The sequence below is a fragment of the Neoarius graeffei genome, chromosome 5, assembly GCF_027579695.1.
Source record: "Neoarius graeffei isolate fNeoGra1 chromosome 5, fNeoGra1.pri, whole genome shotgun sequence".
Classification (NCBI taxonomy): Eukaryota; Metazoa; Chordata; class Actinopteri; order Siluriformes; family Ariidae; genus Neoarius; species Neoarius graeffei.
The window spans coordinates 102236426-102255224 of record NC_083573.1 but is presented as its reverse complement, the minus strand read 5'-3'; the positions used below and the strand labels follow the sequence as shown (position 1 = coordinate 102255224).

Here is an 18799-nt window from a genome sequence, read left to right as displayed (position 1 = left end):
ATAGGGAGTATCAGGTATTTATCCTCTCATGGATGAAAAGCTCATCTAATGTGTCGTTGAGTCATCCTGTTGGTGTGGATCACTGGGGGCTGGGTGTGGACGGCCTCAAGAGTCGTTAGGGTGATCAATGGATTGCCCGTTAGGGTGATCAATGGAATGCTGATTCTCTCTGTCCTCCTGTGAGTCACTGAAAACAGCTGGGTTTTGGTGTGCATTCAGTTGTCTGGGAAGTGTACCAAGGACTGCATTGTAGGTGGCTCATAAATGGTGTCTTAGACCCCCACCTCTGTTCAGTGATGGCCATTCCAGGTTGACAAAAATGGCTTCTTTAACTCCTCGCTCATACCAACGATCCTCTCTGGCTAAAATGCGTACGTTGCAATCCTGAAATGAGTGTCCTTTGTTGTTAAGATGAAGGTAGACAGCAGAGTCCTTTCCTGAGGAACTGGCTTTCCTGTGTTGAGCCATGCGCCTGTGAAGTGGTTGTTTTGTTTCCCCAATATACGAGTCCATGATTCCTCACTGCACTGAATGTCATACACTATGTTGTCCTGTTTGTGTCTGGCTATTCTGTTCTTAGGGTGGACCAGTTTCTGCTTCAGGGTGTTACTGGGTCTGAAATGTACCGGAATGTTGTGTTTGTAGAAGATCCTCCTGAGTTTCTCAGATAGACCAGAAATGTAGGGAATGACAACCTTCTTGCGTTTGTTCCTGTTATCCTCCTTGTCCGTTATGTTCCTTTTTCTGCTCTTGAAGAAAGACCAGTTGGGATACCCACAGTCCTGAAGTGCTTTCTTGATGTGATTCTGCTCCTTCTCTTTTCCCTCTACCGTTGTAGGGATGCTCTGAGCCCTGTCTTGCAAGGTCCTAATGACCCCCAATTTGTGTTCCAGTGGGTGATGAGTCGAAGAGTAAGTACTGATCTGTGTGTGTGTCTCTTTTCACCTGCATTCCCACCACAGAAGCAGTCGAATCTGTTAGAAAACGACTCCTTCAAGACAGCACCTTACTGGATAGAACGAACCTCACCACGGACCAGATTTGCACCCTGCTTGACCTCTGCCTGACTACCACTTATTTCCAGTTTAATGAAAGTTTCTACAGACAGAAGCATGGATGCGCCATGGGCTCACCAATCTTTACATGGAGGAAGTGGAACAAAGGTTTGACCACTTTTTCAGGAGTTGCTCCCAGCCACTGGTTCAGCTACGTGTATGACACCTAGGTTAAAATCAAAACCCATGAGGTGGAAGCCTTCTCTAAGCACATCAGTGCAGTGGATCTCAACATCAATTTCATTCGGGAGGACGTCAGTGGGAATAATAGCCTTCTTGGATTGTGATGTACACATTAGACAAGACAGAAGCCTTAGCATCGAGGTCTCCCGGAAACCCCCACACACAGACCAGTACCTACTCTTCGACTCTCACCACCCACTGGAACACAAATTGGGGGTCATTAGGACCTTGCAACACAGGGCTCAGAACATCCCTACAAGGGTAGAGGGAAAAGAGAAGGAGCAGAATCACATCAAGAAAGCACTTCAGGACTGCGGGTATCCCAACTGGTCTTTCTTCAAGAGCAGAAAAAGGAACATAATGGACAAGGAGGATAACAGGAACAAATGCAAGAACATTGTCATTCCCTACATTTCTGGTCTATCTGAGAAACTCAGGAGGATCTTCTACAAACACAACATTCCAGACCCAATAACACCCTGAAGCAGAAACTGGTCCACCCTAAGGACAGAATAGCCAGACACAAACAGGGCAACGTAGTGTATACCATTCAGTGCAGTGAGGAATGCACTGACTCGTATATTGGGGAAACAAAACAACCGCTTCACAGGTGCATGGATCAACACAGGAAAGCCAGTTCCTCAGGCCAGGACTCTGCTGTCTACCTTCATCTTAACAACAAAGGACACTCATTTCAGGATTGTAATGTACGCATTTTAGCCAGAGAGGATCGTTGGTATGAGCGAGGAGTTAAAGAAGCCATTTTTGTCAACCTGGAACGGCCATCACTGAACAGAGGTGGGGGTCTAAGACATCATTTATCAGCTATCTACAATGCAGTCCTTGGCACACTTCCCAGACAACTGAATGCACACCAAAACCCAGCTGTTTTCAGTGACTCACAGGAGGACAGAGAGAATCAGCATTCCATTGATCACCCTAACGGGCAATCCATTGATCACCCTAATGACTCTCGAGGCCGTCCACACCCAGCCCCCAGTGACCCACACCAACAGGATGACTCAACGACACCTTAGATGAGCTTTTCATCCATGAGAGGATAAATACCTGATACTCCCTATTAGGCCAAGTTTACATTAGACCGTATCTGTCTCGTTTTCTTCGCGGATGCACTGTCCGTTTACATTAAAACGCCTGGAAACGCCGGGAAACGGGAATCCGCCAGGGTCAACGTATTCAATCAAGATTGTGTCTGGTCGGGTGCTGTGTAAACATTGAGAATACGCGGATACGCTGTGCTGAGCTCTAGCTGGCGTCGTCATTGGACAACGTCACTGTGACATCCACCTTTCTGATTCGCTGGCGTTGGTCATGTGACGCGACTGCTGAAAAACGGCGCGGACTTCCGCCTTGTATCACCTTTCATTAAAGAGTATAAAAGTATGAAAATACTGCAAATACTGATGCAAATACTGCCCATTGTGTAGTTATGATTGTCTTTAGGCTTGCCATCCTTCCACTTGCAAGTGGTAAGTGATATGCGCTGGGATCACACACACAGCGGCTCAGTCCTGAATCGTGGCTCGTGCACTTCACTCGCGCGCTCTGTGAGCTGCGCAGGGCCGGAGTGCGCACCCTCCAGAGGGCACTCGCTGTTCAGGACGGAGTGATTTGGAGCGCAGGATGCCTGCGGAGCCGAGCGTATCCGTGTATTGGTGTTGCTGTGTGCACGCGAATCGTGTATTGGTGTTGCTGTGTGCACACTAATCGTTTTAAAAACGTTAATCTGATGATCCGCTGATACGGTCTAATGTAAACCCCACCTTAGTCAGACAGAACTGAAGAAGCCTTTTGGATGAGAGGTGAAACATCTTCAAGAATCTTCAAGCAAGTCCAGTTGCTCTCTTTTCCCACCCACAGTTTACTATGACCTGGATGACTGAGAATCTTCACAGACTACTAAGCAAGCAACATGAAAACCAAGGAGCCTCCAAACAGGTCAGAGACAAAGCTGTGGAGAAGTATAGATCAGGATTGTGTTATAAAAAATATCCCAAACTTTGAATATCCCACGGAGCTACATTAAATCCATTATAGCAAAATGGAAAGAATATGGCACCACTACAGCCCTGACAAGAGAAGGACCTGCCCACCAAAACTCACAGACCAGGCAAGGAGGGCATTAATCAGAGATGCAATAAAGACACCAAAGATAACACTGAAGGAGCTGCAATGATCCACAGTGGAGATGGGAGTATCTGTCCATTGGACCACTTTAAACTGTACACCCCATAGAGTGGGCAGGGCTTTATGGAAGAGTGGCCAGAAAAAAGCCACTGCTGAAGAAAAAACACGTTTGGAGTTTTCCCAACAGCATGTGGCAGACTCCCCAAACACATGGAAGATTCTCTAGTCAAATGAGACTAAAACAGAACTTTGTGGCCATCATGGGAAATGCCATGTGTGACGCAGACCCATCACCCTGAGAACAACATTCCGACAGTGAAGCATGGTGGTGGCAGCATCGTGCTGTGGGGATGTTTTTCATCCGCAGGGACAGGAAAGCTGGTCAGGACTGAAGGAAAGATGGATGGCACTAAATACAGGGCAATTCTGGAGGAAAACCTGTTTGAGTCGGCCAGAGGTTTGAGACTGGGACGAAGGTTCACATTCCAGCAGGACAATAATCCTAAAGACACTGCTAAAGCTACACTGGAATAGTTCAAAGGGAAACATTTAAATGCCTTGGAATGATCTAATCAAAGCCCAGACCTCAATCCAATTGAGAATCTGTGGCATAACTTGATTGCTGTACACCAACACTCTATAAGTCACAACACTATATCCTCCATTCCAAATAAAAATCTAAAATTAGTTGAGCATGATCAACTGATCAGGTACAATGGAATGAAATTATTGGAAATAAATCATGTGAGCATTCATGCAATGACTTGGTAACAGCCTATAAAGATATATTACTAAAACACACTAAAACACTGACACAGAAACCAAAATCAAAACAAAATCTCCCCTGGTTTAACAATGACCTCTGGGACCTAATGAAGAAAAGAGATGCCGCCATAAAAACGTTTTTAAAATCAAGGTTGGTTACCGATAATTTAATTTTTAAAAGTTTAAGAAATAAAGTTGTAACACAGCTCAGAAAGGCAAAAGCAATTTTTTTTCCTTGACATCATAAGAGATGCAAAAGGAAATAGCAAAAAACAATGGAAACACATTGACAAACTTCTTGGAAAGGAAAATCGCAAGTGTGGTAAATTAGAACTCAAAATAAACAGTAGTATTGTAGATGATAGCTTGGCTGTTGCAACTCATTTTAACGATTATTTTATAAACTCTGTGCAACAGCTAGGTCAGATATTTGGAAAAATAAGCACCTCACAAATACCCATTAGCGCTACATCCTCATTAACCTCATTAACCTTGGCACCCACAAATGAGTCAACGGTTGCAAAGATTTTATCTACACTTACAAATAGTAAAGCAAAAGATATCTATGGAATGCACACTGCCTTGATAAAAAAACAAAGAATGCATAATTACCCCTTTGACTAAATTGGTAAACCAATCTATTGATGAATGCATCTTCCCTAGTGTATTTAAAAACCTGTGTTTAAAGCGGGTAATGCACAAAAAGTATGCAACTATCGACCTATTAGTATTCTCCCAGCCCTTTCAAAAATATTTGAAAGGGTAGTTGTTGAACAATTAACAGACCATCTTGATTATAATAGCCTTTTACATCCAATGCAATTTGGCTTCAGGAAAAAGCACTCCACAGAAACTGCCTGTTGCTATTTCATTGAGAAAATAAAAAAATCTTGATCAAGGAGGGGTGGTGGGAGCAGTCTTCCTTGATCTTCGCAAGGCTTTCGATACAGTCAACCACGAGAAACTAATAAATAAACTAGTTAATTACGATCTGTCTGTTGACACAAAAATGGATTAAATCTTATCTTAGTGATCATTACCAGTGTGTGCAGGTTAATAGTGCACTTTCCTCATCCAAGGCATGTGAAATGGGGGTGCCACAGGGGTCTATTTTGGGGCCATTGCTGTTTAGTATTTACATTAACGACCTCCCACTTGGATGTGACCGAGTTAATATTGTAATGTATGCAGATGATACTGTATTGTATGTGCACGGTAATAATGCATCTGAGGTTGCAACTATACTTTCAAATGAAATGAAAAGGGTTGTAGAATGGCTGCATAGCTCCTGTCTTGTCTTAAACACTGATAAAACGGTATCCATGTTCTTTACAAGCAAAACCAAAATCAGAAACTATCCTGAAATCACAATCCACAGGCAAGCCATAAAGAATGTAACGGAGTTTAAATACCTAGGCATCACTCTTGACCCAACTCTTAGTTTTAAATCTCATGTAAAAAAACTCAGTAACACACTGAAGTTCAATCTATCAAATTTCAGATACGCAACTCTCTCACTTCTGATGCATCTAGTTTATACTTAAATGCAATGATTATGTCTCATTTTCTATACTGCATCACAAGTTGGTCACAAGCCTGCAAAACGGTATTAAGACCCCTCAGCTCAATTTACAAAAGTGCCATAAAGATCCATGCCAGGAGAAAACGTTCTTACCACCACTGTCTTGTGCTTCGTAAATATAACATATTGAGCCTTGAAAATCTAATTAGGCATGCAGATCTCTGCCTGCTTTTTAAAATTATACATAATGATGCACCACCACCTTTGAAACAATTTATTTCTTTATGCTCAGAGGTATCAACACGTACCACTAGATCAGTGTTGAGGGGGGAATGTAGTGTCCCACTATGAAAGACTGCATTTGGTAAATCATCTTTTTCTTCTGTAGCCACAAATCAGTGGAATAACCTCCCAACAGAATTAATATCCTGTACAAATTTTAAGTCTTTTTCACATTTGACAAAGAAATGGATATTATCAACTCAATTATGCACGCATGGATAGAAAAGGATAGGGCATTTTATTGAATGGTGTGTGTGTGGTGGGGGGTGGGGGCATTGGGGGGTATATGTGTGTGTGGGGGGGTATGCAGATCTTGCACTTTTTAGTGTGTTTGTGGGTGTGTGGGGATTGTGAGGGATGGGAGAGTCCTGTGTGGGGGGGGAGATTTTTTTTTTATTTTATTTCTTTATTTTTTTAATTCTTATTTTATCTTATTATGCTTGCGTATGACTATTATGTGTGGGAGGGTAAAACCTACTGAAATGTGAAGTTTTGGTGATTTGGAGAGCATGTCTTGCTCTCTCTCTCTCTCTCTCGAGGTTGGAGTGGTAAAACTTATACTCTATGTAAAGAGGGGGTAGTGGGATGGGATAATGCATATTTGCACTGGCTTGCACATTCCTTTGCACATTTCGTTTAACTTATGGTGTGTGTGTTTGTGAGTGCTTGCGTGTGTGATTGTGAAAAATGACGCTGCTATGTATGCTTTATGAGGCTATCCACTTCTATTTTACTGGTCTAAAATCACTACAAATTGCTCTAATGACAGATTTGGTGACATTTCCTGTACATTTTATTTATCTTTTTTATTACATCCACCTGCCAAGGGACTACAGGCGGAAATTAGCATGTGCTGCTATAACGTGGTACAGACATCTGTCCTTACCACAAGGATAATGTTTAATTTGTACACTGTCCCTTTTAAAAATAAAATAAACTCTGAAACACAACCCATCTAACTTGAAGGAGTTGGAGCAGTTTTGGCTTGAGGAATGGGCAAAAATCCCAGTGGCTAGATGTGCTAAGCCAGTGTTTCTCAACCACTGGGCTGCAGCCCATGAGTGGACCGTGACGCGCCAGCTAGTGGGCTGCGAATTTTTTTCTCCAAGTTTAAAGCCAAATACTAAATAGTTCAGGATGTCGTAGTGTCCCAAATTCAGTAGCTGGTTTGCCGTACACCTTTCAAGTAGAATAAATACATTTCTGAGTAAATTAAGAAGCCTTTATTTTTGTCACATTACTACTTTATATTTAACTTGCGTGCGCGTGCACACAGAGAGAGAGAGAGAGAGAGAGCAGAATAAATAAATATGTTTGTGGGTAAATTATATGGATCTGTGATGCCTGCTGGAAGAGAAGAGCAGGGAGGTTTGAGAATCGAGCGGCTGTCATTTGTTTACACTCGATACTAAAATTGTAGCGTCCTAGCAACCATCGCAAAGACGCCCACAAAAAGCCCAGAAATTTCTCCTTACCCGGGCAAAAACGAGACAGGATTTATCTTGTAGTGTCCTGATCCCCAGATCTTTAACTCAGCCACATATAAAAAGTTGTTCTCCTCCATCCTCTTCCAGGTTTTCATCTGTGTGTCTGTGTAGAACAGGGGTCCCCAACCTTTTCAGCCCCAAGGACTGGTTGGTTCTCATTTTTTCCCCAGCGGACCGGGGGGGCACATATGTTCGCGTGCACATACTTTTACAAATGAGGATAATCAGCAGGATACAATATGTGGGGGTGGGGGTATTTATTCACAAGTGACTTTAAGGTTGGTATGTTACAACCATTGGGGGTCTTTGGGGGGGGGATACATGATCATTTATTATTAGGGGACAATTTTGGTGATATTCCATATGGTGTTGTGCATGCATATTAAAAAATAATCATTTCAGCCATGAACAGTAGGTAACAAACTCTTGAAAAAGAACGTGAACTTGAACAAGTGAAAATTGAACTATGAACAGGAAGTAAACGCAAAACAACATGCACAACACAATATGTACTGTACAAATTAATACAACGAATTAATAAATTTAGCGCGCGTTGAGGCCAAAATGCAATTTATTTTAATGGTTGCCCTGTGCTTGTTTCCCTGCAACAAGAAGATTCCATCTGGGGGTGATGGAAGACAGTGACACTCTTAATGTGTTTGAAATGTCCAATCGATTGCGCAGTTTTGTTTTGGTCACGGTCATTGCAGAAAACCTGGCCTTGCATAGGTATGTGGTTGGAAAAGGAAGCAATGTTTTGAGCGCTTTTGCGGCTATTTCCGGGTATTCCGCTTTGGCTTTGATCCAAAATGCAGGTAAAGAGGTTTGCTCGAACATAGCAAATGACGGTGGTCTTAAGACTAGTTCGAGAAGCTGTGCTTCCTCCTGAACGGGCAGGTGATTGGGGATGCTGGCAAACGGGTTGCAGATCCACTCATTCTTTTGACGCGGATCCGTGGAGGCTGGGAAGTGCCGTTCGAATTCTTTCGACAGAGCAACAAGGTGATCACGAATCAGCTCCGACAGAGCTGGCGCTGCCTCAGTCTCTCCCAATATCCCCACTAATGTATGAAACATATCAAACACACCCCTGCCTACTCGACGTCCCCACTGAGCCAGCTTTGCTTTAAATGCAGCAACTTTATCTGCCACTTTAAAGACCGTTGTCATCCTCCCCTGGAGTGTCAGGTTGAGCTCATTAAGCAAGCTGAAAATGTCACAGAGGTACGCGAGTTTTGACACCCAATGGTCATCACTAAAATGCGAGGCCAACTCAGATTTTTTTTCTGCCAGAAATTTCTGCAGAGGCTCTCGCAACTCAAACACTCTGGCCAGTGATCTCCCCCTCGACAGCCATCTGACCTCTGCATGCAAGAGAAGGCGTTTGTGCTCTGCATCCATTTCTTCGCAGAGCTGTTTAAATAACCGGGTGTTGAGTGCGTGTGCTTTGATGTGGTTGACAATTTTAACTACATCATTTAGTACAGCATTCAACTCAGGTGACAATTTATGGCTGGCCAGCATTTCTCTGTGAATGACACAGTGTGTGTGTTCGCAGTCAGGTGCAACCTCTCTGAGCCTTGCAGTGAAACCGGACAGCAGCCCAGTCATCGCTGCAGCCCCATCAGTACAAACGCCGATGCAGAAGGACCAGTCTAACTTCCCGGACACATACAGTGGTGCTTGAAAGTTTGTGAACCCTTTAGAATTTTCTATATTTCTGCATAAATATGACCTAAAACATCATCAGATTTTCACACAAATCATAAAAGTAGATAAAGAGAACCCAGTTAAAAAATTGAGACAAAAATATTATACATGGTCATTTATTTATTGAGGAAAATGATCCAATATTACATATCTGTGATTGGCAAAAGTATGTGAACCTTTGCTTTCAGTATCTGGTGTGACCCCCTTGTGCAGCAATAACTGCAACTAAACATTTCCGGTAACTGTTGATCAGTCCTGCACACCGGCTTGGAGGAATTTTAGCCCATTCCTCCATACAGAACAGCTTCAACTCTGGGATGTTGGTGGGTTTCCTCACATGAACTGCTCGCTTCAAGTCCTTCCACAACATTTTGATTGGATTAAGGTCAGGACTCTGACTTGGCCATTTCAAAACATTAACTTTATTCTTCTTTAACCATTCTTTGGTAGAACAACTTGTGTGCTTAGGGTTGTTGTCTTGCTGCATGACCCACCTTCTCTTGAGATTCAGTTCATGGACAGATGTCCTGACATTTTCCTTTTAGAATTTGCTGGTATAATTCAGAATTCATTGTTCCATCAATGATGACAAGCCTTCCTGGCCCAGATGCAGCAAAACAGGCCTAAACCATGATACTACTATGTTTCACAGATGGGATAAGGTTCTTATGCTGGAATGCAGTATTTTCCTTTCTCCAAACATAACGCTTCTCATTTAAAACAAAAAGTTCTATTTTGGTCTCATCCATCCACAAAACATTTTTCCAATAGCCTTCTGGCTTGTCCACGTGATCTTTAGCAAACTACAGATGAGCAGCAATGTTCTTTTTGGAAAGCAGTGGCTTTCTCCTTGCAACCCTGCCATGTACACCATTGCTGTTCAGTGTTCTCCTGATGGTGGACTCATGAACATTAACATTAGCCAATGTGAGAAAGGCATTCATTTGCTTAGGTGGTGTTTACATTAGACCGTATCTGTCTCGTTTTCGTCGCGGATGCACTGTCCATGCACATTAAAACGCCGGAAAATGACTCCACAGGTGGAACAATTTGAATCCGCCAGGGCCCACATATTCAACCCAGTTCGTATCTGAACCGTTGCTGTGTAAACATTGAGGAACGAGGAAACGCAGTGCTGAGGTCTAGCTGACGTCGTCATTGGACAACGTCACTGTGACATCCACCTTCCTGATTCGCTGGCGTTGGTCATGCCACGTTGCTCATGTGACGGCTCAGTCCCGAATCACTGCTCGTGCGCTTCACTCGTGCGCTCTGTGAGCTGCACAGGGCCGGAGTGCGCACCCTCCAGAGGGCACTCGCTGTTCAGGGCGGAGTGATTTGGAGCGCAGGATGCCTGTGCGGAGGAGGAAGCGCTGAGCCGCACTGAGGTTTATTTACACATTTCAACTTACGTGCCGTCTAACTAGTCATGTGATTAGCGTATCCATGTATTGGCGTTGCTGTGTGCACGCGAATCGTGTATTGGCGTTGCTGTGTGCACGCGAATCGTTTTAAAAACGTTAATCTGATGATCCGCTGATACGGTCTAATGTAAACATCACCTTAGAAGTTACCCTGGGGTCCTTTGTGACCTTGCTGACTATTACACGCCTTGCTCTTGGAGTGATCTTTGTTGGTCGACCACTCCTGGGGAGGGTAACAGTGGTCTTGAATTTCCTCCATTTGTACATAATCTGCCTGACTATGGATTGGTGGAGTCCAAACTCTTTAGAGATGGTTTTGTAACCTTTTCCAGCCTGATAAGCATCAACAACACTTTTTCTGAGGTCCTCAGAAATCTCCTTTGTTCGTGCCATGATATACTTCCACAAACATGTGTTGTGAAGATCAGACTTTGATAGATCCCTGTTCTTTAAATAAAACAGGGTGCCCACTCACACCTGACTGTCGTCCCATTGATTGAAAATGCCTGACTCTAATTTCACCTTCAAATTAACTGCTAATCCTACAGGTTCATATATTTTTGCCACTCACAGATATGTAATATTGGATCATGTTCCTCAATAAATAAATGACCAAGTATAATATTTTTGTCTCATTTGTTTAACCGGGTTCTCTTTATCTACTTTTAGGACTTGTGTGAAAATCTGATGATGTTTTAAGTCATATTTATGCAGAAATATAGAAAATTCTAAAGGGTTCACAAACTTTCAAGCACCACTATAACCATCCAAAGCTCGAAATAATTCTGCACCTGTGGTGTTTGTTGGGAGTGACAGTACACACAACAAATCCTCCTGCACATCCTCCTCAAAAATGTACCGCACAAAAACAAGCAGAATTGCCCAGTTTTCCATATCAGTGGACTCATCAACCTGAATCGCAAACCACGGTGACCCTCTTACCCTCTCCAACAACTGTGTCTCAATATCCTCTGCTATGTCATCAATCCGCCTATGGACAGTACTGGCTGAAAGAGGTACCGCGCCTATCTTTTTTGCTGCTGCCTCCCCAAAGACTTCATTGCACATGGCAGAATTATCTCTTCCCCAATAGTGAAAGGTTTCTTGCATTTAGCAATTCGATTAGCCACTAAGTATGAGGCTTTTAGCGCAGCCACATTCACAGATGCAGTTGTCTTGAGCACGAGTTTTTGTGAATCTTGTTCATGTTTTTTACGCTCAAAGAATTCAAGGGGTTTGTGTTTAAGTGTCGGATGTTTGGATTCTAGGTGTCGAATGAGTTTGGATGGCTTCATAGCCTCATTCGACAACTTATCGCCACATACCACACACAAGGGATTTGGTGCATGCGAGTCACCGGTCTGTGCAAACCCATATTTAAGATATGACTCGTCAGATTTGCGATTGAAAGATCCCTTCTTTTTCTTCGACGTTTCTGGTTCACCAGTATCATCAGTGGGCCTTTTTTCGCCCCTACCCACACCAAAGAAATTCGCTAATGACGTCTGCTTTTTGTTCATTTTAGCTAACGTGTAGCACTGACTGTACAGTACCGCTGACCATGAACTGAGCTGAACTGAGACTGCGCTGCGGGTTAAGTAGCCTACGTGTTGAGGGGCGGGACAGACAGACAGTCATCATGATTGAAAAAAAAAAGCTGTTTAATATGCTGCTATGGGCCACCTATGCAATCTGTGCAGTCTCCACGTAGACATTTGACATCTAAACGGGTGTGATGAGCACATTTCTGTTTTTTTTTTCCCCCTCGCATTTTTTTCGTGTCAAGGCCCGGTTTGGAATGTCCGCGGACCGGTGTTTGGGGACCACTGGTGTAGAACGATGTCTGTCTGCAGCACCAGGGAGTCTGAAATGTCGGGGAACTCAATGGATGGATAATTTTCCAACTCATAATGAATGAATGAATGAATGACTTTATTTAAAGACGATAAGTTGATCAGCGGAGCTGGAAGGCTCGTGTACAGATACAAATCATTACAAATACAAAAGACTAAAAATATACACAATCTTTTAAAAAAATCCTTAAAATCTGTTGATTATCTTCACATTAAGTTCATTAATATTATGCTTAACTATTGTCTTTGTATTTAGTTACAGCTACAAGAGGATCAAAATTTATTCTCCTAATATCAAATTTAGCGAGTAAACTTTTGTTTCACAAGAAAAATCCTTCTTTGTTAGCGTGTAAGGATCGAATCCCACTGTGGTTTCTATATCCACTTCTTGGGTTTAATAACTTGCTTGTTTGCTGAACGCAAACATGGCAATAAGTTCCTATGTTAATGGACCAGACTCCACTTTTGGATCATTAATCCCTTTTGGCTGAGAATGTCCTGCATGCATGGTTTGGCTTCTGGCATATCCATACAGTTTTAAATACAACACCTACAATTAAAAACAGTTTTTATCAGATTTAATTAATTCCTGGGTTCCCATCTGTAACAGGGAGTGATGTTGCATCCCATGAATACAATTTACAATAGATTATTAGATTCTAATAGAAGAGATGAGCCAAAATAATTGGGGATCTTTTTTAATGGGCCCCGACTCGGTACAAGTATGAATAGGTTGGCCTCAAAGGAGAAAAGGTTGAGAACCCCTGTGCTAAGCTAATCGAGACATTCCCTGAGAGACTTGCCGCTGGAACTGCAGCAAAAGGTGGCTCTACAAGGTACTGGCTTTGGGGGTTGAATACCTATGCCCACTCCAGATTGCTGTTTTTTTTTTTTTGGGGGGGGAATCATATTTTTTGTTTGTGTCACAATAAAACTATTTTCAGCTTTAAAGTGGTTGGCATGTTATGTAAATCAAATGGTTTTAACTCTCCAGACATCCATTTTAATTCCAGCTTGTAATGTGACAAAACAGGACAAACTCCAAGGGGGTGAATATTTTTGCAAGACACTGTCCATGAGGGAGTTCTCTGATTGGTCAGGAGTTTGTCAGGGTGGGGTTTGATGGACACTTCTTATTAGGGTTGTTTTACTGCTGGAGGTCAAGATTTTGGGAAAAATATGATGTAATTATTTGAACTGAACACAAAGTTGTGTGTTGAGTTTCAAACAGACAGTAAAACAGTTGGTGTGTATCATTCTCTGCTCACACACACACCTCTGATTTCTGGGGGTTTGGAGTGGACCTGAGTACAGGTGGTGTGTTCACGTATATCAAAAGGTTGGTTTAATAACCTGTTACTGTAAAAAGTGAAAACATCTCCTGGAAAAGTCCCAGAGGTTTGTTTCTGTGTGTGTGTGTGTGTGTGTGTGTGTACCTCAGTGTCTCCAGTGTACAGTGTGGATTCTCCAGTCCAGCAGAGAGCAGCTTCACTCCTGAATCCTGCAGGTTATTGTGTCTCAGGTTCAGTTCTCTCAGTCTGGAGGAGTTTGAGCTGAGAACTGAGGACAGAACTCTACAGCTTTCCTCTGTCAGATTACACTCACACAGACTGGAAGAGAAATGATGAAATCTGTGAATATCTGATGGATAAATGCAGTGTGTTCCATCAGTAGTGAAATAAAGTGTCTCCCTGAACACAAGGTTCTGATGTCAGAATAAAAATATAAAATAAAGAGACTGTGTGTTTGTACTTGGACAGATCCACGTGTCTCAGCTCATATGAGACGATGGATTTAACTACAAGAAAGGGAAAGGGACGGATAGAGGTGGAGACACAAGATCTAAACAGCTAGAATTACAATTCACAAGTTTAATTTTTATTGATTGATGATATGGAATTAATGTAGAAAGTAAACCTGATTCTCATAGACACGTTTCAGTTTCTTATAGAATAATACATTACACTTTAAACAACACACATCAGTTTAGTTCAGTGTTTCTCAAACTTTTTCAGAACAAGGAACACTTTATTAATAAAAATATCTCGCGGACCACCAAACCCCCTAATTATCCCGAACAAAAAACAATGAGCCGACTTCAACAGGATATTACAAATTACACACTAATGAAATGACAGTTTTACAAATAGTATCGTCATCTCACTCATTGTTGTCCTTATCTTAATGGGAAGAATGGTGCTGCTTATTCTGATCCATCAGTGAAGCAATGTCTGGCTCCAAACTGGACAGTTTTAAGCTCATATTGGGGGCCACATTGATCCAGTTGCGGTGCTTTGTTTTCAGTCCAACCAGAGTGGAAAATCCAACTTCCCAGTTGTACGTGGTTGAAAATAGCATTAAAGGTGTCATTGCATCGTTTTTTCATTAATTGTGCGGTGGTCTCTAGTATGAATGAATGCCCTGTGAGCCAGTTTTGGTGAAAAAAATGCTGTGGTGCTCCTGTTTCAGGCTGTTCTAGTTTGGTGGAGGAGTGGGTGGGGAGAGAACGACAGGATTTCAGCTCTTACTCATGAATATTCATGCCATGTAAACATATCGCTTCTGATTGGCTAACAGCACTGTGACGCTCCCTCCAGTGGGTTATGGGCGAGACCATGACTACTAATTTTTGAAGTGACGCAAGTTCGTAGGGCTTTTTCTGATTCGCTCGTTTTTCTGGTTATTTTCTTTCATAGGCTAATACAGGGAATGGGGTGAGAAGAACATTTTCACGTGCAGCATGCATATGCAACTTGGAGTGACCTATGGTATTTCAAAAAGAGCAAGTATTAAACGGTTTGTCGTGGAATGACACCTTTAACAGTTTCAGAGCAGAGTCAGCCAGCTCAGGAGGTTCAGGTTGTATGTGGACCCAAAAGTCTGTCAAGCATTTCTCTTTAAACGTCATCTTCAGTGTCCCATCTGATGCGACGTCCACAAGACCGTCAACCTCTCTTGGTGATAGCTTGGAACTGACGTGCTCAATTTGTTTTCTGTCTCCAAATGGATTTCTGATCCACTCACAGCCCACATCTAATTCTGGGAAAGATCTCCACAATTCAGAGGTGGACAAAGAACCCAAGTTCATCACTCAAGTCAAAGTACAGATCCCACTGATCAAATGTTACTCTAATGCAAGTGAAAGTTGAACAGTCAAATTTTTACTTAAGTTAAAGTACTGAAGTACTTGATTTTAAAAATACTTAAGTATTTAAAATACATTTTCTGTCAACATATTGTTGTATTATTGCCACAACGCTTACAAAACCTAATGCCTCTGAAACAACCGACTGGATTTACTGACCAACTTGTAGAACCTGTAGAATAAACACCTGGTAGAATGTTACAAAATGAAACACAACTGAACTGAAAAAGAGCCGTTTCCATTTATTTATTTATTGTAACGCTCCTCCCCACCCCACTGACATGATCGTGTTCTGACCCAGCTCTGGCAGTGTGTGCACACATGTATGTGTACGTTAATCAGGAAGACAGTGGAATAGCTGTAAATGCAGCTTCCTCAGAAAATAAAAATGACGATCCAACCTGATTAAAACCCAGATCCACACCTCGAGTTTAATAACTGTCTAACAGCAACACTGCTTTAAACAAGAAAAATAAATGCAAGACCATCATCTGACATCAAAACAAAAAATTCCGAAAATTTGTTGTGAGTGACGAGTAAAATACTGTCCATCTCACATGTCACGTGCGCGCGCATGTATGTGTGTGTATACATGAGTAAGTGTATGTATTCATGCACATATGAATCTGCCTGTGGAATCATGGTGATTTAACAATAAGCTAGCTAGTCAGTGAAGCGCCACCTGATGCTAGCAAACTCTTTTCAAACTCAAAATCATATTGGGTCGCTAACATTACTAGAAAAGAAAGATTTGTACATTCTGTTTACTTGTACAAGATTATGCTAAAACATATTTCTGAAAGGACTTCAGATAAGTTAACGTTATTCATGTTAGCATAACTCCATTTTTACATGCTAACTAACAGTGTCCAAGTTAACTAGCTATGTGTAAATGTTAGCTGTGGACAAGACTATGGCAACTTGGCAGGAAAATCCATAGAAAGTCATTTGAATAAGCAGACTGCAGAGATATTGCAATGTTATCGCTACCTCTAAAGCACAGTAACTTTATGATAAGCTTTTTCTTGGAATAAAACGTTTACATACCTTAATATCCTTCCGCAGGTCAGACAGCAAGTTTTTGTCGGCTATGACGTGCTTTGTTTTAGGCAAACGGAGCAAACATTTAAAATGAAACCAATCGTTATTCCTTTCAGAAAACTGAAACATGGGTGACTTTGGGTAAGCTTTCTCTTGGAATAAAACTTTTACATACCTCAATATGCTTCCGCAGATCGGACAACGAGTTTTTGTAGGCTGTGATTTACTCCATTTTAGGCAAAAAAAAAAAAAATCAAATGAAACGACTCATTATTCCTTTCAGAAAACTGAAACATGGGTGTGTGCATTCCCCAGAAGAACCGCCTCCTTCCATTCTGCCATCAACTGATCGTGTTAAATAATTCTGCGGAGAAATCACTGAACTTGATTTTATAGTCTGTGGACGTGACGTGACCCGAGTGATTACTGATCAGCTGTCTCAGGGTCACCTGCAAAAAAAACACGTTTTAGAAAAGAAAAAACATCCACTTTCAAAGCTGCTTCAGAGTAACGAGTAACGAGGACCTTGATAGAAATATAGTGGAGTAAAAAGTACAATATTTGTCTTTCAAATGGAGTGAAGTTAAAGTCATAAGTTGCAAAAAAAAAATACTCAAGTAAAGTACGGATACTCAAAAAGTGTACTTAAGTACAGAACTCAAGTAAATGTACTTAATTTTTTGAATTTCCCTCCGGGGATTAATAAAGTAATTCCGATTCTGATTACTGTCCACCTCTGCCCAATTGTGAGGGAAGGCCGTGCAGATGTTCCTTAAAGGCTGCAACTGTGCCGCCATCCCGGACCTCCTCGGCAGTGAGAAGAAAATCTGCCAGCGTAGGGAAACTATCAAATTCTTGGCGATCGAGACGGGCAAACCACAATTCCATCTTGAGGTGTGCGGCTTTAATTTTGTCTTGGACAGTAAAGACTGTGATCGCTTTTCCTTGCAGCGCTAAATTCATGGTATTGAGAGTGCTGAACAGATCAGCAAGATAAACCAATTTTGCGAGCCATTGGAAATCCTGCATTCTGTCATGCAGTTCATCACTTTGATGCAGGAATAACTTGACCTCATCACGCAGTTCAAATAGACGGGTGAGAACTTTCCCACGCAATAACCAGCGAACTTCAGTCTGAAAAAGAAGTTTCGTGTGCTCGCTTCCCATTTCTTCACACTGAGCTTTAAAAAGACGTGTGTTCAGTGCTTTGCTTTTACTCAGATTAACTATTTTCACAGACTCGTCCAGGACTGGTTTAAGACACTGGGGCATTTTTTCACTGCCAGTTGCTCTCTGTGAATGCAGCAGTGTGTTGCTGTGGCAGATGGTGCTACTGTGCAGACACGCGCAGCGAGGCCCTTGTATTCTGCCGTCATCGCAGTCGCACCGTCTGTGCAAATGCCAACGCATCTTGTCCAGTCAGTGTTATTCTGCACAATGAAATCATTAAGTGAGTTAAAAAAATCACTTCTTCTGTGGTGTTGGTCAGCAGGGAGTGACAAAAAAAGAAAATCATCATGCACAGCACCATCATATATACACCTTACAAACCACAGGAGATTTGCCTCGTTCTCAATATCAGTGGATTCGTTCATTTGAAGAGAGAAAAACTGACTTTGACATAAACGTGTCACCAGCTGCTCTTGGACATTTTCAGCCATGGATGTTCTGCGCTGCTGGACAGTGTCATTGGACAGAGGTACCCTGTTCATTTCATCACTTGCTTTCCCCCCAAGCATTATGTTAGCCATAACCTTTGCACCTGGCTGAACTAAAGTCTCGCCTATTGAATGAGGTTGGCCTGCTTTCGCGATCAGCAGGGAGACCCTGTATGAAGCTGCTGGAGCTTTCGCATTTTCCGCAGGCACAAAAAACTGTGAGGATCCTTTTCTCGTGTGATGCTGAAGCTCTTCACATTTTCTCTCAAAAATGCAGTCGGTTTGTTGATGTAATCCCTGTGTTTAGTTTCGAAGTGCCGCTTGAGCTTAGCAGGTTTCATTGCCTCGTTGGCCAATGTTTCATAGCACAGAACACAATGTGGTTTCGGATCCTCCGCATTCCCAGCCCAAAAAAATCCAAACTTGATGTAGTCGCTGTGGTATTTTCCTTTCGCTTTAGCACTCGATTTTCCATGGTCATGTTGAGCTTCACTACTACTCTGAGGGAGCTCCTGCAGCAAACTAT

At 42.2% G+C, this 18799-nt stretch overlaps 1 protein-coding gene across 1 annotated transcript in view; it reads right to left on the bottom strand.

The window, feature by feature from the left end:
• LOC132887199 (NACHT, LRR and PYD domains-containing protein 3-like) overlaps positions 1-18799 on the bottom strand; it is a 71156-nt gene that overhangs the window by 43469 nt on the left and 8888 nt on the right. Inside the window, exon 5 of the mRNA XM_060922671.1 lies at positions 13866-14039. Within this exon, the coding sequence (XP_060778654.1) occupies positions 13866-14039 (174 nt within the window). The remainder of the gene's footprint in view (positions 1-13865; positions 14040-18799) is intronic.